General features: G+C 46.8%; 4 protein-coding genes across 4 annotated transcripts in view; 1 reads left to right on the top strand and 3 right to left on the bottom strand.

Annotated features, from left to right (window-relative positions):
* Positions 1-378: 378 nt before the first annotated feature.
* Positions 379-1,078, bottom strand: LOC131272452 (dynein light chain roadblock-type 2-like). The gene is made up of 2 exons (XM_058274186.1): positions 1,073-1,078; positions 379-732 (listed from the first exon to the last, which is right to left on the bottom strand). The coding sequence occupies exons 1-2, from the start codon at positions 1,076-1,078 to the stop codon at positions 379-381; spliced, it is 360 nt and encodes a 119-aa protein (XP_058130169.1).
* Positions 1,079-1,199: 121 nt separating this feature from the next.
* LOC131272442 (glutaminase liver isoform, mitochondrial) lies at positions 1,200-6,026 on the bottom strand. The gene is made up of 6 exons (XM_058274173.1): positions 5,848-6,026; positions 5,409-5,495; positions 4,920-5,022; positions 3,961-4,067; positions 3,200-3,296; positions 1,200-3,126 (listed from the first exon to the last, which is right to left on the bottom strand). Exons 1-6 carry the CDS (start codon positions 6,024-6,026, stop codon positions 1,519-1,521), a joined length of 2,181 nt encoding a protein of 726 aa, XP_058130156.1. The 3' UTR covers positions 1,200-1,518.
* Positions 6,027-7,665: 1,639 nt separating this feature from the next.
* On the top strand, positions 7,666-9,562 carry LOC131271725 (dynein light chain roadblock-type 2). The gene is made up of 3 exons (XM_058273239.1): positions 7,666-7,826; positions 7,952-8,030; positions 8,153-9,562. The coding sequence occupies exons 1-3, from the start codon at positions 7,824-7,826 to the stop codon at positions 8,362-8,364; spliced, it is 294 nt and encodes a 97-aa protein (XP_058129222.1). The 5' UTR covers positions 7,666-7,823; the 3' UTR covers positions 8,365-9,562.
* Positions 9,562-22,451, bottom strand: part of LOC131259987 (AP-1 complex subunit gamma-1-like) — a 28,539-nt gene continuing 15,649 nt past the window's right edge. The window contains exons 2-8 of the mRNA XM_058261607.1: positions 13,961-14,028; positions 13,549-13,879; positions 11,970-12,927; positions 11,697-11,895; positions 10,879-10,999; positions 10,543-10,804; positions 9,562-10,478 (exon numbers count right to left, since the gene is read on the bottom strand). Of these exons, the coding sequence (XP_058117590.1) occupies positions 9,819-10,478; positions 10,543-10,804; positions 10,879-10,999; positions 11,697-11,895; positions 11,970-12,927; positions 13,549-13,879; positions 13,961-14,028 (2,599 nt within the window). The 3' untranslated portion in view covers positions 9,562-9,818. The remainder of the gene's footprint in view (positions 10,479-10,542; positions 10,805-10,878; positions 11,000-11,696; positions 11,896-11,969; positions 12,928-13,548; positions 13,880-13,960; positions 14,029-22,451) is intronic.

The raw sequence follows: 22,451 nt of genomic DNA, 5'->3' as shown, positions 1-22,451 counted from the left end.
TTGAGATTGTAATCAATAGTGTGGTGTAATAGTTGTTGTTAAACAAATGAGTTATTCGTAATTTACTTTGTTTTTTGACATGTTTTGAGACATCCGTGCGACGCTGCACGATGAATTATTTTATCATCTATTTTATATCATATTTAATTTTTCTTAATTCTAGACTTCCGGAGAATGTGTATTCTAACGATACAGTGCGACGGGAGTTTCACTGAACTTGGGTGGATGGACATGATCATATTTTGGTTTAATATTTTGGGTTAATAAAAAGATCAACGAACTATTTTTATAATATGCTTTCTGATCGTGAGAAAATCAATTTTATTACATCGATTTCGAATAATTTAAACTTGCGCTCAGTGCTGGAGAGCATCGTCTCTATTTCGGCACTTGTACGGTGATGTACAGCAAACCGTGCTCCGGGTCCGTGCTGACAATGGCTTCGTTGTTGCGCGTCTTAATTCGCAGCATAAGAAACTCATCCTCCGGATCGAGAGCTTTCAGGTAGTAGCAGGCCTTATCCTTCAGGCTAGCGTAAAGTCCGGCCGTGACAACCGATTCCCTTTCGTCGCTGATGGTACTCCTCACCGGATGGCCCTGATCGTTCATTACGATCACCTGTTTCACCAACCGTACGTTGCGGATGAGCTCGAAGCAGTGATCGATGTACTTTTCATGCAAATCTTCCGGCTCCGGTTCCGGTTCCGGCGGTGGCACACTGGGTGGTTTTTCCTACGGCAAAGGGTCATGAGATAAACACATAGCTTTTTATTAACACAACGCCTCGTAAGTTTAAAGGTTCAATCAATTTATCTAAAATATATGAGATTGTTCTGTTTCCTAAATTGATCTAAGACAGACACGAACCATTTCTTTCACCTTCCACAGCTCACGGTAAACTGAAAACCATAACCATACGTGCCCAAACCACAAAGTAGAACACCTTTAATTATGCCCCTAAGTTATGAGTGTTTTGTGGCGAACATGGCAACTATGAGCTAGAACCTAGACACAAAACTACGAAGGGATCCGTTATGCTAATCAAACCCTTTTTTATTCGGTGTTGCCTGACATGCATCATTCGTTGTCGAACATTAGAAATTGGTGTTTGTTTTCCACTCAACGAGGGACATTTTCGGGAAGCAGATGGTATGGGAAATAGAAATAGGTAAAAGAAGAAACGAACTCCTTCCGTCGGTGAATACAGTCTCGTTTGGGTTTATTGACGTTAAGTTCATTGATTGATTCGACATCGATATAGTTTAATTGACATGCATTTATACACGCACTCATACACACACACGCACACGGTTAGAAGCACACGAAAAGGGTGCATGAACGCTAACATCTATCTAGGTAGGTGGTTTACATATAGAAAGGGACGAATTAAACCGAGTGCCCTTTATACGGTTCCTAAATCGCAGCGGTAATTATTGTCGCAGTTAATGTTGATTTGCTTTCAACGCTGGTAAAGCTGGTGCTCGTCATTCAGTGGTGATGGGCTAGGTTCTAATTGGTCTAATTTAAAATCTCCGCCCCGGGCGAACCGTCCTTCTTGGCCGATCCCTTCCCACTGGACGAGTCGCTGTCCTGGTCGGAGTTGTAGCCCGTTTCGCTCGCGTCGCAGGATTTCGCCTTCAGCACCTTCTCCTCCCACTGGCGGAGCAGCGCCACCACGTCCTCGTGGCCGAACGTTTCCGCCTCGTCGATCGGCCGGTTGCCCCAGCGATCCTTCGGGTCGTGCGGAACGCCGCAGTGCTCGAGCAGGAACCGGACGCACTCGAAGTGTCCCTCGGCGCTGGCAAGGTGAAGCGCCGTCCGGCCGTCGTAGTCGGCGAGCGTTATGTCCATGCCGGACAGCTTGTGCCGCCGCAGGGCCGTAACGTCACCGATGGCCGCCGAGAAGAGCAGGTTCACCACCGACAGGCCCTTGGTTTCGTACCGGTGGCGGCGCGGGTCCTTCTTGTTCGAGCCGTGCTTGATGTTGTCGTACAGGTGGAAGTTGAACACGTCCACGAGCTCCTTGCAGAACTGCACCCCCCGGCAGCTGTTGCCGAGCGGATCGAGCGGCGGCGACCACATGAACATGCCCATCACGTTCGGGATGACCAGCATGACGCCGCCGCACACGCCCGACTTGGCCGGCAGACCCACCTTGAACGCGAACTGGCCGCTGAAGTCGTACATGCCGCACGAGTGCATCAGCGACAGCACGTCCCGGACGTTCTCCGACTGCAGCACGCGCTCCTCCGTCAGCGGGCAGATGCCGCCGTTGGCTAGGGTGGCCGCGACGACCGACAGCGTGTCGCAGGTGGCCTCCATCGAGCAGATCTGGAAGTAGAAGTCCATGCACTCGCGCAGGTTCGCCTTCTCCGGGTAGCACTTGTGCTCGCGCATGTAGAAGCCGAGCGCGTAGTTCCGGTCGGCCGCCTCGCGCTCCGACAGGAACACGGCGTTGTTGAAGCCGAGCGGCTCGTTGCCCGCCATCCGGCTGAACCAGGTCTGCGCGTAGTCGAACTTCTCCGCCAGCGTCATCTCCGGGTGGACGAGCGTCTTCAGCAGCGAGCAGGTGAGGATCGCGCCCGCGTTGATCATCGGATTGTGCGGCTTCTTCTCGTAGTCCAGCACGAGCTCGTTGAAGTTGCGCCCGCTCGGCTCCTGGCCGATGTACTGGTGCACCACCTGGGCGCCCAGCTTCTCGAGGGCGATCGCGTACGTCAGCGGCTTGCTGCAGCTCTGCAGCGTGAACGGCACCGAGGTGTCGCCGATCGAGAAGCGCTGCGCGTCGATCGTGCACACACTGACGCCCCAGTAGTCCGGGTTGACGCGCGACAGCTGCGGGATGTAGTTGGCCACCTTGCCATCGGCGTTGCTCTTGCACTTCCAGTAGATCTCCTCGATGTCTTTGGTGAAGCCCTGGAAGTCGGGGATGACGAACTGGTGGCGGAAGGCGCGCGCAATCAGCACGATGTTGGGCGCGATCACGGCCTTGAAGGTTTCCTCGTTCAGGTGCTGTGTGTGCGGCGACCCGTGCTCGTAGTTGTTGAGCTTGTGCACGCGCTTCAGGTTTTCCATCATCTCCTGGATGCGCGGATCCGTCCGGCGGATGCCGATAGTGCGTAGTTCCTGCGGGAAGTCGAAAGTGAAGTTCAATTATACCAACCAACAAACCACTAACGGGGGCTGACTGAAAACCTACCGCCAGGAACTTGCCCATGTTGACCGTGTTCGTGTCCTTATTTTTAAACATTTGGAACAGTTGATCTTCCGAGTGCTTTTTGTCCGAGTCCCGTTGTCTGTTTAGATAACCATGAGACGAGTAGAAGTAAACATTAATTGATCGCTACAAATGATTTAAATGAGGTTCGTCGCTTGCGCCTCGAAACGAAAGATTTCAACAAATCGGCTTCGCGTGCGGAACAGTAAGAGGAGTTTCAAACAATGGAAGTGATGAAACAACGGCAAATTAAGAACAAAATCTTATGTTGTTTAATGGGACGTGAGAGAAAATATTTACTACAGCCTTTAACAAAAAAACAAGAATGGTAGTATCAGCAGGACAAATGGGTGTCTAAATTGATCTACGCATGTTTTCTTTGCCTTACTTACATTTCTACCATAGAAAAGGATCTCCTTAAGAATCTTAATAATAAAGGCAGCAAAAGGGAGAAAACATGGCGACCAATTAAATTGTAATCAGACTTATTGAAAACTTCCCAGTCTAAAGGATAACGATTTTGGCTCGAAAGCTAACAACGGTTCAATTTGTTCAATTCCTTTTCATAACCCATGTCACATGGCTCGCAGAGTATTTGCACTAAAGCCGTTAGAGACGTTGGCGCTTCACTGTCAATAGGTTTTCCATTTGTTTAGCTTTCATGATCTGATTTTTGTCACAACTTAAACCATTTAACATACGTCGAGTTTTCCCACCAAAATGATCCACTTTTACTGTCGTACCTCACAAAATTAGCCAGCAGCTTAACGAAAGCTTCCCGCTGCTGCGGGGTCACTTCATTGCTCTTCGTGCGATTGAGCTGCTGGATCGTTACGTCACAAATCTCCTGCTGGTCACCCGTATCATCGGTCATTAAGTTTTCCATGGTTTGGTTTCAGTGATACCGTTTTGAACAACACTCAAACAAGCTTCGTTTTTGTAAACACTTTTTTCGAAAAACGAAATCACATCCACTACGCACAATTTTAAGCCCACGCCCTGATTCGATGAGCACCGATCGTACACTATCAGAAATTCGAGCACACTCCAGGCCTTTTTATTCGTTCACCTCATCCATCTCGTTTCGAAGAAGGTGGAGTGGGAAGGTGCGATAAAAATAAGGATCGGTTAATAGCAATAAAAGCAAGACGATCGCACGAGGATCATGGATCAAAAGCCACATTAGCGGGTTTTGTTGTCGATCGATATAACGACGTGCTGTCTGGGGGGGAGAATGCAGTGGGGCGCTGAATTAAGTTCCATCCAATCGAATTCGATTCCTGTTGCCAGTAGGATAAATAAAAAAATGAGAGAAACGTAAAAGACCCGCGGGAAAGATGCGGTGTTGTTGATCAATTCTACGATAACTGTTATTGATCTGGCGCTGGTTTGTCGTATTTGGATTGAGAAAAACTTCGCTTCTATTAAATGACAAGCGTTCGCTAACCAATGCGAATCAATATTTGGTTCGTTGCTTAGCGGCGAAGGAATTTCTACGTAAGCACCATCAGTTGAGATGGAAACGATTTGAGGTTGGTGTTGTGCGGGACGGGATTGTGCGTAGTTTTGTGACAGTTTACGAATGAAAAATCAGTTTACGGTCGGATCTATTTTTTTTCTGTCTGTCTGCAAAAGCTCGAAAGAAGGGCTCGTCTCAAACAGTCTTCTTGAAAGTTGTTTCTTCCTCGGAGCAGAATTTTACCTTCTCCCAACCTGCTCCCCTAAGACTCCCCTGGCGGAACCACGTCATAACATCTTCAGGTGGCGTATGATGAGGTGATAATAGTGAATCAACATTAGCTAATCTGTGACGTGGGTCAGCAACAACGAGGAGTAGCACGTTGGGCAGTTATTTATGTTTCAGCGTGTGGTAGGAAGTTGTTTCGAGAATGTTTCTAGAAAAAAATGAAACTACTTGTGTCAAATGTCTCCCAGTCGGGTCTAATCTTAGACGCCAGATAAATACTGTGACGATTCGCACGTAAACATTGCCGATGATCACAAGGGGGTAGTAAACATTGCCGTCACACTTGCGCTCCACAACAAACCAGTTCGAACTCGAAAGGGGCGCGTGATTCTGACGTGGCTTGAGGAGTGGAGCATTGCTCTACTAAACATGTGAATCCCTCTGGAGTGATCGAGGTTTTTACTCAAATATTTCAACGTGGTTATGAGTCATGCAGATACTCACTCCTCGACCTGCAGCGGCCCACGTTTGCGGTCGACATTGTAGAAATGCGCTTTTTGACTGTAGGAACGCACTTGTTGCACCGAAAATCTGTGGAAGATGTTGAAAGTAAAAGAACCGTCAATGAGTCTAAAATATTTCGATTGCCTTCTTTTTTTATATGTCTTTTGTTATTGTTTGAAAATTTTCTACACAAATATTAGTTTTTTTATTAACATGTTTTTCCCTGTGTTAATGAACAATTCTGGTTCTTTGTTTTCGTTTTTTAATTCTCTTTAACGCCGCGTGCCACGGTAACAGCTGATAGAAATTTGGCCACACGCCATTCGCACGCTTGTTTTACTTTTGCTAAGAACAACGGCCTGCTAATTGGTTGTCACGGTGAATCGGTTCGGTAGAAATGATGTTATCGGTTCTTTTGGAATGATTTCTTTTTAGTTACCTATGCCGGCTGCTGCTTGACGCTTTGAAACAACCCGGAGATGCTGCCTCGGTGGTGGCGGTGGTCTCCTGATGGCACGAAAACGGCCTATATCCGTAACTAATGACACCCGCGCTAAAGCCGCACGGAAGGTGATGTGTTAAGTTTTGTAAATTTGCACATACGCGTGAGAGATTCATCGTTCGCTGCACAAGGTTGAAACTCGTGAAGCTACCGTTTTAAAAACACTGGACACAATAGTTGCACACGGGCTGGACACGAAGTCGATGTTTGCGATGTCGAAGTGTGTTTAGTCACTGCGGCTGTTGACCTGGGAGTTTATTTCACGGTGCTGAAGTAAATATCGATTTGGAGTCTCCCCAAAAAAAACCGCTGAGCGCAAACGTTTAACCTTCCTGAGTGTCCTTTTTCGGTGTGTGTCGTAACTTCGTGCGTAGGGATGCGAATGATGGGGGCACCAATGGGTGGAGTAAATCGATTACTTTCACGTGTCACTTTGATTTAATATCACAAGCTAAGCAACGGTTTAACCCTTCACGAAAGCCTTTCAGGTTTCACTAAATCGTTGTCAATCACGCCGATGAAGTAATCACTGTTGTTACACACTTGCCACTGATAACGGAGTAAGGACTCTTGGCGTTCGACTCGAAAGGACTCGTTACACTCTCCTTTAAATATACCTCTACTCTTCGCACCAGGTGCTGTCTCTATCACTCTGCCGCAAGCGTGATACCCATTTTCCTTTTCAGCTGCTTATGTTTCTTTCTGCCGACATACAGTCTGTGGGCGCCGGTGGACCTGCGCCTGGGCAACGATAGTCCTACCCTTCCCTATAGCCTAACGAGAACTAAACCATGCTAAACTTTTTGGAAGAGGCAGAAAAGTTCTCCACATTGCATCATCTGCACGGGATCTGTGTGAGTGAATGAAAAGCATAGGGACACGAAACAACGTAAAATACACAGACATACCATGTGAGTTTGTTTGTTCTGTTGGTGTTGTTGATATCCGAGATGATTTTCTCAGAGTATTTCTTTGCGATATGAGATAAGCGTGGTTAATGGGTCTTCAATGGAACAGAAAGCGTTGCTGTCGTGAATAAGATGCGAGACGACCGTTTTGAATCGGGACGTGGAGCTTCCGTTGCCAACATGTTTTTTTATAATAAAACGGTGGAATTCCGAAGAAGCTTGAGTTCGTTGGAGGAAGCATCCCCCACGCAGTGTACCTGTTTGTGTGAATCATCTTACTAACGCACAACAATCGTGATCATTTGATAATCATTCCAAGATACTCGAAAACTTATTTGTTATCTTGCTGGTTTCGGAAAATATTTATACTTGTGTTTTTCAGCACGTAGTAACTACACGTTTTATTCATGGAGGCTGCAAGATTTGTGTGAATTTCATGTTGTTTACGAAAGACATCAGATAGGAGCGCGCTGCCGTTTCTTTATCTCAAGCAAACAACAGATGGTGGCGCCTGGTGGCGCATGGTGGTTACGTTATAAATGAAGCACGTGCTTTTGTTTTTTTGAGTTTTGAATTTTCATGTAATGAGTAGTTGCCAGCGCTCTGTGCAGCCCAAATGCATTTATTTACTAGTTTATAAATGATGTTTTGTTTTAAATTTCTTTGTGTAAATGTTTTTTTCTTACACATTTCAAACCGACAATTCGAAAATCATAACGCCTAACGCTTAAGCTGTAACGCCGAGTAGCAATAACGCTACCTGTCATGCGGTAACGTTGAATAACGTTGAGTAACCATTGATAACGTTTTGTAACTTTTGTTTGGTTGTCAAAACAAAGCAATATTTTTTAGCCATATCCAACGAAACACAGCAGACGTACTATTTTATCGGTGAAAACGAAAAAGGTGTTTCTGTGCAAATCTGTTTCGTAAATCTTCCTTATCTGGTGGTGTATTTTAGTTGTGGGTTAATAGTTTGACTAGTTTTCAAACCGTAGCCATACCATGGTAAGTTCAAAAGGCGAATCAAATGCAAGAATGGCAATACACAACCGCAGCCGAATGAGTTGGGGAAAAACTAATCAACATGTTGTGCTTTCATCTTTTTTCACCTTCAATTCATCTGCCGACAGTCGCAAGAGGTGGAAGAAACGCTAAAACGTATCCAATCGCACAAGGGTGTTGTCGGAACCATAGTGGTCAACAATGAAGGTACGTCCCGTTGCATTGAACGGTGTTTGGATGATGTCATCAATTGCCAGCACGACTGTATCTAGTTGAGATCAATCCACGTTAGTTTCGTTTATTCAATCTGTATCTTTCCTAACCCGTAGGCATTCCTGTGAAAAGTACACTGGACAACACGTCCACGGTGCAGTATGCCGGATTGATGAGCCAGCTGTCGGACAAGGCCCGGTCGGTGGTCCGTGATTTGGACCCATCGAATGACCTGTCCTTCCTGCGGGTCCGGTCGAAGAAGCACGAAATCATGGTCGCTCCTGATAAGGACTTCCTGTTAATCGTCATTCAAAATCCAACGGACTAAACGGCGACATCAGCTTACCCCGAATGGAAGCAGTTACGAGTGAATTGCTTCAAGCATTACTTTTGTTCTTCTATGTTATCGTTCGATAGGCAAACCCTTGAAGGGTATGGAACCCGATATGGTTTTCCTACCCATTTGCGAAGTGATTCAGTTAAATTATAGTGCGAAAGTAGGGAAACATTTATAGACAGGGTGCAACGAGTGATGAGTTCTTATTTAAACAATCTTCATTGAAAGCAAACTAATCGTGCAAACTTGAGGGAAAATTAAACTGCACTAAAACAGTAATGAAACACGGATCTTGAATTTTTTATTTTTTTTATTTTATTCATATTTTCATAAAAGCAACCGAACGATAAAAGTTGCTGACTTCTTCTTATGGTGCTGGTAGAATTTTTGGAACATTCCTACATTGGGCCTGTGCCTCCTTAAATCTGTATCCTAAACCTTTGCATTAAAATATTCAACTTTATTACAATCAACTTGAAAAGAATGGCCAACTAAACTAAACACAAACTGCTGTAGTCAACATTCTTCGAGGAGAACGTCCTCAAAAATCACAATAAATTTTAAGTTGGTTGCTAACGAGAACTGCAGGAGATAATACAACTGAACAACAACAGACGATGCCCAATATTGGAGCGTTCTTTACTGACTTGATACAATGAACAACGAACCCGGATAGGAAAGAATGTTCAAACTCGTGTATATGGGTCCAATCGTTATCCTCCGCTATGGCCTACTTATTCGTCCTACTTCTACGGTTATCCACTATCTGGGGATGAAAGTATTGTGGGTATTTTTTTACAGGATTAATGATTTTTTTGTTGGTCAAACACTTGGTCCAATTTTCCGGTCCGACAGGGGTTTCGTTTTTCTTTTGGTGGGAAAAATGTAGATAGTTTTAAAATACGTTCGATCACAATTGTTGGGCGGTAAAGTATGCCCGTGGTTTTAAAACATGCCGCCCATATCGGGCTGTTGTGGGTTCGGTTTTGTTCGAAATATTCAATTGATTTTTAATAGGAAAAAGAGTAATCCGATTACTTTCCTTCCGACCCGACACTGTTTTTGCTGTTGTCCCATGCGGTACATCGAGCTTACATATAGCTTCGGGCTGTAATTTACAGAGAGTAAAAAGGTTTTGTTTTTGTTTATAAATCGCTAGATTTTTTTTATGAGCTCGGTCTGCTTTGTACCTTCGGTAGGTTTTCTCTTCGATTTAAGGATTTAGAATTTTCCTACATAAGAATAGTGTGCGAGGGCTTGAAACGATACATTCGTCGTATTCGATTAACTCTGTGTGTTCCGTGCCCGAATAGAAATACAGCCTTCAACGATAAGATTTTATTTTATTTCTTGATTTTTACTAGCGCGTCGTTCGTCCCACCTTAGGCTGCCCGACACGTCGATCACCCACGTACTACCTCTCCGGCCCGCCCGTCAGCCGAATGCTAGCGAAGGAAATCGTTCGGAAAATCGTTCACGTCAATCTGCTCCACCATGGAGTAATTTTCGACCTCGTACGAAAAGCGCACCTTCATGCGCAACCCGCTGGCGGCGGATGGCGCCCCGCCCGTGTTGTGCCGTACGATCAGCAGATCCTGCATGATCGTACCACCCGGTGGCATCACGGAACCGGACGGTTCGCGGAGAGTCAGCGCAAAGGACTTGGGTACCGCCGCCTGAAAGAGGAACTTTTCGACCGTATTGTGCGACCCGTTGGTCGTTTGAACGGTGATGCGGGCGGGTGCGGGGCTCATCGTGGGCTGCTCGAAGGGCGCAGCACCGCTCGGATGGATGAAAAAGCGGATATGAATGTCGTCCTTCTGGTACACGTCCATCGAAGGGATCGCGGGCATAGGTATCGGTGGTTGATAGATTGTCAGCGCGTTCGTTTGTGCGGTCAGTCCAAGAAGGTTCAGGATATCGCCAGACCCCGTCGCTCCGGGTCCATTGTTGTTTGTGGTTGGTCCGTTTCGATTAAAGCTCGTTGTAGGATAGTACGGTTGGGATTGTGTCGCTTGCGGGACGGGCACGATGGCGAGGGCATTATTGCCATTCCCATCACTGGTGAAGCAATCGCCAAGAAGGTCCAAAAGGATATCTTGATTCTGTAAAAATAAAATCCATTTTGAAATGTCTGTAACTTTTCTTATCCTCTCGAATCCTCCATACCGATGGTTCCGCTGGAGGGACCGGAACATCTTGTTGCTGCTGCTGCTGCTGCTGTTGCTCTGTGTCCGATGACTCCTCGGCGGTAAAGTCTGCATTGTATTCGGATGCTGTCAGCTCGGATAGTTTCAGCTTTGGCATCTTTTCCAGTAGTGACGTCCTTAGGTGCTTGTGGTCACCGAACAGCTGCGAGAACTCGTTCGCTCGCTGTTGCAGATCGATGTTCAGATGCACCCGGAACGAGTTGATGATGTTTTGTATTTCTCTACAGGATCGGAACGGAAAGGACAAAACTTAATTAAATGTAATTCTTTTATGGGTTTTCCAACGTTTCCTTACGGTGTGCATCCATCTATCCGGACGCTTATTTTGGCCAATGACACCAAAATGTACTGTTTAGTGCTAATTGAAAGTTGCGGGGCCCACAGCAGCTGGCGGTAGTGTTCGATGAGTTCAAACTCTGTTTATAGAAAATAAAAAAAGGAAATTATGTCATTTAGGATGAGTACAATTTAGACAATTTCTTTGACGATATTTACTCAGCACGAAAAAGGTATTGCATGTTTTATAGCCATTACTTCAATTGCATACCTTTAATACTTTGCTAGTATGACAATCGATTGACGAGCGGGACAAAGAAACAGCTATTAAATATTTGGTAGTCCTTGGCATTTCTCTACCGAATAGTGCGATCAATACAATAGTGCGATCAATAGACATCGCCATTAACGCTAATTGAAGCAAGGGTTCGTAATGATAATTTCCTGGCACAAATAATGAAGAAGTTTTCGTGCCACGTTGGTTTTCCATATGACTTTTTTTTACAAAGGTCGTTAAATGTTGTTTCAAGCGTTGACCTAAAGAAGTGCTGTTGCTGTTCATTCATTTATGTTTAGAATGTATAATCTTTTTGAAAGCGTTTCGTTTTTTGCAGTGCATGGACTAATTTTCATTTTAAAACATGCTTCACAACACCTCATGGAACTAATTCAAAACTTTTTTCTGCTAATGTGATTTCAAACATTTTCTCCGTTTTCAAGTACAGTAGTTTGGAATTCATTGTAGCAGTGTCTTATCAGTCAGCTGTTATCTCAATTCTTCCCCTCATTTAACGACGTAAGTCTTACGTCTGTCTTTGGTTGGTGGATAGGACTTACCATCGAAACCGCCCGATTCGGCGTACTCGCCTATCGTCCAGACGGCGACCTGAACGAGCGGTTGCCGGTTCTCGAGCTGGTTCATGTTGGTAATGGCCTGCCACATCTTGCCGGTGATGAAGCGTTGCTCGTGCACGGGACTGTTCGAGATGAGCTGTATGGTGGACGAGATGACGTCGTCCCGGATGTGGTTTCCAGCCTAAAGAAGGGAAACGCGAGAGATTATTTATTACGTACGAGAAAAAATTATGTTAGTTGAGGCGCTTAACGTACGATCGTGAGGATCTTTAGCAGCACATCCAGATGCCAATGGATCGACGGGGAGTAGGTTTCGGCGGCCAGCACAATCTTGCTGCTACAGACTGCCTTCATCTCGGCGTCGGTCGATTCGAGGTAGCGCAGCAGCTCGCGCACCACCATCTCGATGTTCTGCGTGTTGATGAGCGTAAAGGAGAGCTCCATAGCGCAGCGTTGGATCGATGGGTCCGCATCGGAAAGGCACTCGAGGATGGTGATGCGGTGGCGCTGGACCGCCGTCATGTCCTTGTGGACGGTCTTCACCAGCGTCAGCAGCCCGATGAACCGAATGTTCTTGTCGTTGTTCAGCAGAAACCGCCCGAGAATGTTGACCGCCAGCACGCGCAGGCTGTTCTCCGACTCGACGTTCATGATCGTCAGCACCGTCTCGTAGAGGATCGCGTTGCCGGCGTTCTTGCTCGTCTCGGTGTTGGTTGCCACCTGCGCCAGCACGTCGTTCATGATCTCCGACTGGGCCGGATCACCGCGGCCGAGCACGCGCAGCAGCCGAAGGATCTTCACCTGCAGGAACGGATCGCTGACGCCGCTGACCAGATGCTCCGGCGAGTAGCCCGTCACCGTGAGCGACTTGAGCATGCGCACCAGCGTCGGGATGATGGACTTGAAGTAGCGCAGCACCGGCCCACTCTGCTCGCACATCTCCGTGATGAGCGTGATGGTGGCGATCAGGATGCCGTGGTTCTTGTCCGCCAGGAACACCTCGCACTTGGGCAGATAGTCCTCCATCAGCTCCGGGACCCGGCGCACGAACCGGAAGGCACAGAGGATCGCTTTCTTGCGCAGGAACGCGTTGGTCGAGACGATCAGCCGCTCGACGTCGTTGCAGAGGTCGCGCGCCATCTCCGGGGACGCGATGGCGGCCAGCGTGCACAGCGCCGTTCCGACGATGAATTGCGTCGAGCTGTTGAGATCGCTGCAAAGGAACGGGGGACGGGATTCTCTTTACCAAAATCAAACCAACAACATCTTCAAGGATTCAAGTTAAAAAATAAACTCCATTAAAGCGACGAATCAACAAGGGTTGTCGTTTGGGAGAAAAGCAACGTTATTCATTCTCCTTTCAGCCATCCGATTCGTCGGCGAAATGATGGATGAGCCCAACGGAGGAGCTTTACCTACCCACAAACAAAAGTCCAACACCAGACGTGGGGAAGGGTGTCATATTTCCACGCAAAGTTTCCCGATACACACAGCGTTCCCCGTGGAAGGAGTCAGTTTACGCTGTCGTTAAAGTTTAATTATTATCCCAGCTTGGATTGCATAAGGGGAAGTTTTTTGGAAACTCGTTCCGTCGGCGCGTTACGACGATGTTAGTCCAACCAACCGAAACATGGCTCGATAGGTGGAATGGAGTCTTTCTTTGCCTTACTTTGTGAGGTTCGTTAGTGTGTTGTAACGATTTTGTGGTTTTTCACTGCCCACTGTCCCCCTTTGGCTGAATTTTTAAAACCCTTGATGGGGGCGGTTGTTTTCCAACAACTGAACATTATTTTTTCTCGTTCGTTCGTTCGTTCGTTCGTTTGTCGTGACTTACTTTTTAAGGCAGTTCGTAAGCAGCACGTGCACGTCGGCCCGTTCGTCCAGCAGCAGCATCGCGCCCAGGTAGCCTATCCGCTTGTCGGTGTACTTCGGGCTGGCGGCCAGCTTGAGGCACTCGACCTGCCCGAAGTGGGCCGGATAGCCGAGCATGTGGATGTACAGCAGCTTGGCCATGTTGCGGCACTTCCAGATGCAGTCCGTCTCGCGGAAGGTGCTCCGGATGTAGGCACATTCTGTGTTGACCACGGCCCGCTCCTCCGCTGCCGTCCGGCAGGCCCGTATCTGTCGGATCAGGTCACGGAGCCGCGTCGGGGCGGGTTTGCGTACTGGCGTTTGAACAGGGGAAAGGAAAAAAGGGATGTCGATAATATGCCTTGTTTGTTCCGGATCCTCCGGCTCCTACTTACGGATGTTGGTCTCGATTGTTTCATTGATCACCTGTTTGATGTTGTTTATCGTCAGTCCCGGGCTGTATCTGTGGAGAGAAGAAAAGAAGATGCCACCCGGCGAATGAATATGGATGAAATGTGTTAACCCAATTTCCACGGCTCGTTACATGGAACGTCCATTTATCAAACGGGGGCTTTCTAATTTCGACAAATCCGACCGCCCAACCGCTTCCCACCACGTGCTTGTTCACCTGCATAATAAAACAAAAAAACCATTCCAAAAGGTCGTTTTTAATCAACCGTACCGAAGAAAAACCAAAACTCATTAATGAGCAGATTATCCGGAGGCTTGTTGTTCCAGCATTTTCCCCCGCCCGCCGCTCGCAGCGGTCATGTCTTGCCCCCCGATGAGGGTGATTTGTCGGTGGGTTATTATTCACCTTCGTTGCCTCCGTTTAGAGAGATCCGGGTTTCAGGTGTGGGAGCGGGAGGGGTTTGATTAGCTCCTGGGCCTCTCGACGCCCCCACAACGGCTTCGGTCTGGGCCGGGCGTTCGTGGCGCCCGGTGATTCAATTACGCTCCGGTCCGATACCATCGCGGGTGGGCTTGTTTCGGAGAAAACGGAAATCCTTTTTAAAAGGCAACCGTTTATCGCGATTCGAGTTGAACAAAATCTAGCGTTTTGTTTTGGGTTTGCCATTTTTGTTTTTGTTTTATAAAAACAAACGAAGCGGTGAACTTGTGGAAAACTGATCGAAAGGATATTTTTAGCATTATTTCTTTTCTTTTCCAATCAATACACATTGCGATTCAACGAATTTGCCACAAGAAACACAAGGTATCACTGGTCGTAAAATAGTGCAACAAATTTTACCTTCTCGCTAGCTAACAAGCTCTAATTTGGTAAACACCCTAGCTTGTGCAAGGTGAACAGGGAGACCAGACGATTTTCCGTACGATATCAACAAGCCAATATCAAATCCCAAAAGCCGTAATTTGATCTAACCACCGACCGTGTTCCATCCACCGAGGGAAGGATGGAAAAACCACAACGACCGGTAATGACATAAAAAAAAAAGTTGATTTACAACCAGAATAATACAGCATGCGTCCAGGTCAGTCCCTGCCAGCCGTGCCAATGTGCCTTTCCTACTGGAGGCTTGAAGAATTTAAGCTTCATTTGATTACAGCACATCTGTGCCCCGACGGTAGTAAAATTAACGGCAGTAAAACATCTCCTAGGCCATTAAACATGAGATGATTACCTTTAAATAAATTTCAACGCCAAGAAAGAAACACACACGCATTAACGGGAGGAGAAATTGGATGCATTGTTTCACGCGGTGCCCATTAATATATGTAAATAAGGCATATTTCGCAGCGTTGGCCATTAAATCAACATTTTCCCGCTCCCGGCCGTTCGTGGAAATGTGAGCGAATGGAAAAACAATTAAATCAAACAGATGTGCCAGAGTGAACTGCACCGAGTTGTTCACATTCTATTGGGAAGAGTTTTTTTCCCACCATTGCGTCGATAAAGTAAATGGAAAATTCGATCATTCTCCCTCATTTGAACGTATTGAATAAATGATGAATTGTCAACGACCGGGCGCCTCCATTCCCGGACTGGGCGACTCCATTGCCAACCGTACCAAAACTACTTTTGTTCATCACAATGTACTTATCACACCGAAGCGGAGTAAAATGAAGTAACTTGATGAGTATGTCGGCCGGGAGTTGGAAAGGAAAAAATTAATAACTGTCAATAGTGACAAAGTATCCGTATTCCGGGGCGACGTTTGACTGAAAATGCGGCTGTATTATTTCCCCACCAATAGGTCGACCCACGGGGAGTTGTTGGTCGAGGGAGAGACCGAGTTCATCTTGATTCAAGTTTAACTCGAAAGAGAGTCGAGGCAAAGAAACGGACGTACCAACAGATGGGCCGGTGTATTTTTTTTTTTTTGTTATTTAAGTTTGATGATATGTTGGCCGCCCTTTTCGGGGTGCTTTGAACCAGTCCCGGACCAAGTTGATTGATGGCTAGCAGTCGAACGTGACTCTCCAGGCGAGGGCGAGTGATAAGGAAAAATGTAGATAGAGTAGGAATCGTTAGGGAAGGGAGGTCGGGAGAGAATGGGGGGAAAAAAAACATCAACAGAAGAAACGTGCCGTCCCTCAATCCCGAAAACGGTGGAAGCTGATCTACCGAAGAGGGGGGGAGAGTGCCGGGCACGTGGCACACCACAATTTCCACTTCAACGCGGCCTTCGGAGCTTACGCTTTATGTTCCATCCATTCTCGCTTTTCACACCGAACCGTGTCACTCACGGAGTCACGGTGGCACGACTTTGTTTGATGTATACACAGTAGAGAGTGACTGAAAACGTCATGCTACTACTGCTGGCCCGGCTGCAAACAAACACAAACCGGCAGACGGGACAGGATCCGGTCAGAAGGACAACCGTGTTGGATCCGTGTTAGATCGTGCACCAGCCAGCCCCGAGGGCACATTCCCTTTTCCACCACACGAGTGGAGAGGTTGCTTTTTTTGCCGAACGGATATGGAACGCTCGGGGCCAGCAAATCAGAATGGCTCGTAATCGGGGTTGTTTTTCTGTTTGCTTCGCTTGTGTTTGGGTTGCTTTTTTTGCGAAAGTGCAGCAAATGGAATGGAACGGCTTGGTTTCCCGGTTTCGGTTTGGTTCTGGAGGAGTGTGTGCGGGGACATAATCGCTATAAGATTGGAGGATGCAATATGGCATTACCATTCCGTTGATGCACAGCTGTCTGTGATGTCTGTGGTGGAACAAAATGTAAATCTTTTTACGTTTCAAAATCCTCTTTGGGAGGTTGTTGGAATATTACCGAAAGTAAATAACATTACTTTACTAGTTTTGTTTTTTTATTGGTTAAACTAAGTTGTTTTTATTCATTGACAATAATGAAAAGATTTTAAACCTTTTTATTTTCACTTTTATAGCTTTTGGACGTCATAGACAAAACAATCGAACATTGGTTCGAAACGATCATCATTGATTTATCGGCCCTCCGAATGACGCCACGCCAGCAAGCATCGAGCATTTGACGCGTGGGATTAAATATGAGATCGCATAAATCGTACCAAACACAGCGGCCAAGTTACATTTGTTGCAGAAAACCCCTTTTGGAAAAATCCTTTCCCGACGCAGGCTTCCGTGGGTTAGGATGGTTGGCAATGCATGGCACGATTGCCGACCCGGTCCTGGGAACACACCATACACCATCCAGCTGTTGCACACGAAATTGGTCCACCGAACGGCACCGAGATGAACCTAACCTCATAGGTCCTGCCTGGCCCTCGAGCCTGCCCGGTCCATCGTCTCGCTTGCCGGCGTGGCTTCCATTCGGCCCGAAGAAAATCGTCAAATATTCATGCCGTATTGCGCATCCCTCGCATAGTTTCAAGATTCGGGACTTTTCGGTTGTGCGCCGGCACAAAAGCGGGTCATAAATTTTCCGACCTCCATCCCCCTCACAACACACACACGCGCGCGCACGTACAATGTGCTGGTGCGTCGTCATCGGTGATATTTGGCCAGAGATGGAAACATACATCCCAGTCCCGCGTGGTCGTCGTCGTCGTCGTCGTCTTCTTTGGCTCGGTTCAATGAAGGCGTACATTTCTTCTGCCGATAACCACCCATCGCTCTCCTTCCCCAGCCCCACTCTAACCTTGTTCCCCACAAGGTCCGGAAAAACGCTCGAACCAGCTGTTTCCTTTTTGTGGGTAGGTGGGGAATAGATTGCCTTCGAAATGGCTTATTTTGGGTGGGATCACGTGGAAGCTCGGCGTGACGTTCGTCGTACGTACGTTTGGCAAGGATGATGAGCTTCTCGGGATGATATGAACTATTTTACCACTCCCTCCTTTTGCTCACTTTCCAGAGAAGAAGAATGGAATAATCACCACGATCATCGCCATTTGCCATTTAGGTTCATTTCACTTGGCTTGCGTTTGGAGGGCGAGACCGACTGGTTGCAACTGTTGAAAAACCGATGTAAGTGAACACAAACACCCATACCAACAGACAGGCGAAAGGGGGCCGTTGATGGAACACTCGTTCGTCAAACCAATCCGCCTCTCCGATCAACCTCCCACCAACCCGGGGGGGAGTTGATTTTGTTCTTGCAACGTGTATCTTTCGGTTGATTTCATGCTTTCTCCTTGAGCCGGGAACCCATCTTCCTGTCGATTGTGATCCGGTGATCAAAGGTTGTTCGGCGCACGGTTCACAAATTGAAATAACCCCGAATAAGTTCAGCATAGTTTACTAGCAGCGCCGTGAGGGAGGTAAAGGAGTAAAAAACACACCTGCCAGGACCATCGAAATGTGCTTATGCAGATTAGATGGAGGAATATACTCGCCGTGCTATTTGTTGAACGTGTACCGTTTTCGGGAATGTTTCTTGAGCACCGAGAAGGATGTTTAAATGCATTGAATGTACTCACAAGGTGTGCTTTTGCAAGGAAAAGAGAACCTACGGACGCTTTTTTACTTCTTGAGTGCTTAATGGATCCCTGTTTGTGAGTAATAAAAGCTTTTGTTCACCCTTCTCTGCATAGATCTTTGAAAAATGTTCCATCCCACTTCTATCTCATAAAGTTGAGCAATTGAAAAGTGAATTATCTAGTTACCAATCTTCTCCTCAAGAAACTCCTTCGAAGTTTTGGCTCTTTTCCGTGTGCCAAGTACAACAGCTTCTTTCAATTAGGTCTATTTAATCAATCTTATTTCCACCCTTTCTCCCCCGGCATTGTTTAATTTCCTTGATTCACCCAGTTCGCCACTGGATGGCGAGCAGAAATCAACAAATTCTTGAGGGCACTCTAAGTTGCCAAACTTTTAACTCGGCTAATGGGCATTAGCTGTACTCGGTCGTGATACAATTAAAGCTTGCCGAAGGAAAAAACGGCTAATGATATTTATGGAAAACAAAACCAACCCCGATTTGCTGGGAGGAAAGTTTTTCCAAACATCGACAAGTGCTCCCGTGTGGTTGGCCCGGGGAGGGTTTTCCGATTGTTAACAGTTTTGGTAAATGTGGCGTTATTTTTTCAGGTACGATTTTCTAAAACGAGGGAAAGTGAAAGAAATTCAGTGGAATTTGTTTTATTTTCGAAAAATCTTGTGAGAATTGAATTCGTCTCCTTGTGTGTAGGAATTCTAAGCTTCGTGTTTTTACTTATTTAGCCACATATTTTTACTTGTTGCTTTGTTCCCGTAATGTGGTATTAATAGAAACATATTTGTTTGGAAAAGTAGGCTTGTTATTTGATCTTCTCGCTTCTCTCCCACAAAATACTTGTCTATAGATGTCATTTAGAATCCCTAAATGGGTATTTATGGCACCTTATTACTGCGTTCCCCGCAGGCGATTCGAGTTTATTCGAAGCCTAGTCCTGGACATACAAACACGCGCATCAATTGGTTGTATTGGAGAAAACATGAACTGACATCATTCCGCCGTAAGCTGCCACAAACAATCGAACCCACTTGAACGCATCGGTTGGTTCGTTATTTTTTATTACCAACTGGCGTAACGCAACGGTAACGAAAACCGTTGACATATTTTTGCTGCCGGCAATTTTCACATTTCCAACCGGCTTCGGTGTCCATTTGTGTCATCATCTTGCTTCGCTTCCGCTTCACCTCCGTGCGTGACAGTTGCTGGAGTAGCAAGGTAAAAGCTTATTAACTCCACTCCGGTTGGCCGGTCGGGTATGTGTGTGTGTGTGTGTGTGTGTGTGTGTGTGTGTGTGTGTGTGTGGAGGTTTTCCACCGAGGCCCCAGTTGTTTGTTCTCGATTTGGCGCACGTCAGCATACCCAGCCCGGGAAAGTATGATAAACTGAATCGTATGACAATGGATACGCGGTGACGGCGACGTTTAGTACCGCGCCATCGATCGAACCCGTGATGTCGTGAGTGCGGGAAATATTGATCGTCAGATATGCGCTGTGTCGGTGTGTTCGAGGCGAGGGAATGTATGTATATTGTGTCCATTGTGGCAGCTCGGGTGCCCGAATTTCAGCAGCTTTTCCACCGAACCGAAGGTGAACCCGTTGAATCCTCCATCGATTTATCACGTTCAATGACAACGTACAAACTGTCCCCTTCTTACCGGTCGATAATAAACGGGCGAATGGGTAAATTATCCGGACCCGGGCCGGGGCTCGTACGGGCCCGTCTCAAAGGCACAAAAGACACGAGTAACAATCTGCTCTGGTGCTCCCCGGTTAACCAAATGCCAGTAAATACGGTCCGTGCATTTACCATCGAGAGCGATGGTCGAGCGCCATCGAAAAGCTTGCAGCTAACCACTCATTTCCATTTCCACTCACTGGCCCAACGACAAACTCAAACGCTCGATGGGCAAACTGTAGGGCCTCTATTTGTTCTGTTTAGCTTCGATGGTGTGTCGAGATTTTTCCTGTATTCCCTCCAGCTCGGACTCGAATCCGTTTCAAGTGGTTTAACATGCCCGACGAACGTTGGGACACAACTGGAGCTGGAGGGAATTTGGGGCGTGAACATAAAAAAAACGGAAGTGAGTTAAGTCAATCCACCGGCCAATTGGACTCGAGTGGAGCAAACCGTAAAAAAAGGGGGTCAACTCTCCAGGGTTTGTTTTTTGCTGCAGGGAGTCAACCTGCTTACATTAGTTTTTCCGAGCTCTTACGATTTTTTCTCTCGTTCATCCCTTTTTGTTTCCCTGCTTATCGTATCCAGCAAAGGGTTTTTGTTTCTGTTTACTCCCGATTTCCCTACCGAGCAAATCACGCTCGGCAAACGTCGGCCCCAAGGTTGGCCATTTGTGTTCAGCAGCTAGGCCGAAAGGTGCTGGGCCAGAAAATTCATGTTTTTCCTCCGGAGAAAAGGAAAAAGCACACCGGAATTGAAATGGCCAAAAGAAACGGACTGCCGGAGACCGATGAACCGAACTCGGATGTGCAATATTTTACCTTAGATGAACCTGTCACCGCCTGAAGTGCCGACCATCCTGGCACCTGCACCTCCTGGAAGCCACGTGAGGAAATTCAGAATATTTTCACTCGAAAAATCACTTCACCAACGTTCGGACTCCAAACCGGGTAAATAAATGTTCGGAGCAGAAGGAGTGCTTGTGTGTGTGTTGTTGGTTTTGGTACGGGAAAGGGGCACAAATAGGCACAGGCTTAATATCCTCATTCGGGTTCCACAAATCACCCCGGTCGCCCCTAAACCCACCGCCGGAAAGCACTGAATACGACCTAATTCCGGTGTCGAATCGGAATGGTGATGGGTTCGCATTGGGGAGGGGTGGGAAAGCAAAAATAAAAAAAAACAAGACCACCCAGATGTCGGTGAATTCGACATTGATAAAGGTAAACATAGTGCGCAACTTCCTGCACGCTTCGTCACTTCTTCGACGACCGGAAACTTCAACCCACATCTCGAGGCCGGAGCTCGCCAGGGCTTAGGCCGGTTTTCCCTTTTCGGGATGAATGTATCATTTGTGTGAAAAGAAAACACGCACAGGCACAAACGAGGATACGTATTATCTTGCCAGAAATCGAATGTGAGGTAAAAGATGCACCCGGTTTAGCATATTTTGTCTGGAACGTACCGTTATTTGGAATACGGAATTTGTATTTGTAGGTATGTGAGATAAATTTTATGTCCATGTTGGAAAAGTGTGTTTAGGAGTGGTTCGTATGTTTTCGACGTTTCGAAATGTTGGTTTTTGATATGCGTTATCTTATTTGTTCAACCCTTGTACGCAACATTCCACCCATGATTGCGATTTCCTACGATCCAAATCGCGCAGTTTCTCCCAAATCTTCAAAAGATGCCTTCAATAAGTAATAAAAATAATAACTAACTACTTTTTAATACATTGTTAACGTCCTATAAAAACCATCAAAGCTTAATTTTCTCCCATCGAAATCCAGTCGACTTCCGTTCCGAGGCTCGTTCTGGCATTAAATAAAATGCAAATTTTCGTCGTTTATTGAGAAGCCGCGTGTTAGCAGTCGGACGATTTCCTTTGCCGTCGCCCTTCCCTTCGCCCCGTACCGACGAACTCCCATCTGACGTACGAATTCTTTCGTATTTTCTAGCACCTAGTGGCGCGTTTGCATTTCCCGGCGTCAATTAGAACGCTTCCGGACCGGATTCATCGGAGCAATTAGTTTTGGAATTTTGTGCGATTTTAAATTCCTCCTCGCCCGCCTGGGATGGATGGCGAAGCGGAAGCATGGCGTGGAAATGAGGGCGAAGCGGAATGAAAGCGTGTCCCTGCATAGAGCAGCATCGACCGGAAGCAGTCATTCCAGGGCCGGGAGATGGAATCGGTACGATCTAATGACAAATGCTAAGCAACGGACACCTCGGGAATTTGCCAGACACTCGATGGCGCGCTGGTTTTGACGTCGTGTAAACAAAGCGAACAGGATCGAGCGGCATGAACGCGGGAAAGGTGGCTT

The sequence above is a fragment of the Anopheles coustani genome, chromosome 3, assembly GCF_943734705.1.
Source record: "Anopheles coustani chromosome 3, idAnoCousDA_361_x.2, whole genome shotgun sequence".
NCBI classification, from domain to species: domain Eukaryota; kingdom Metazoa; phylum Arthropoda; class Insecta; order Diptera; family Culicidae; genus Anopheles; species Anopheles coustani.
Note: the sequence above shows the minus strand (reverse complement) of the source record. Positions and strands in the feature narration are given on the sequence as shown.

Coding starts and splice junctions, on each gene's coding strand:
- LOC131272442 (XM_058274173.1), bottom strand. CDS start 6,026: ATGAATCTCTCACGCGTATGTGCAAATTTACAAAACTTAACACATCAC. Junction 5,023..5,408: donor GGGCCGCTGCAGGTCGAGGA/GTGAGTATCTGC, acceptor CCCACGTCACAG/ATTAGCTAATGTTGATTCAC. Junction 4,068..4,919: donor GGGGAGCAGGTTGGGAGAAG/GTAAAATTCTGC, acceptor ACGGGTGACCAG/CAGGAGATTTGTGACGTAAC.
- LOC131271725 (XM_058273239.1), top strand. Junction 8,031..8,152: donor CATAGTGGTCAACAATGAAG/GTACGTCCCGTT, acceptor CCTAACCCGTAG/GCATTCCTGTGAAAAGTACA.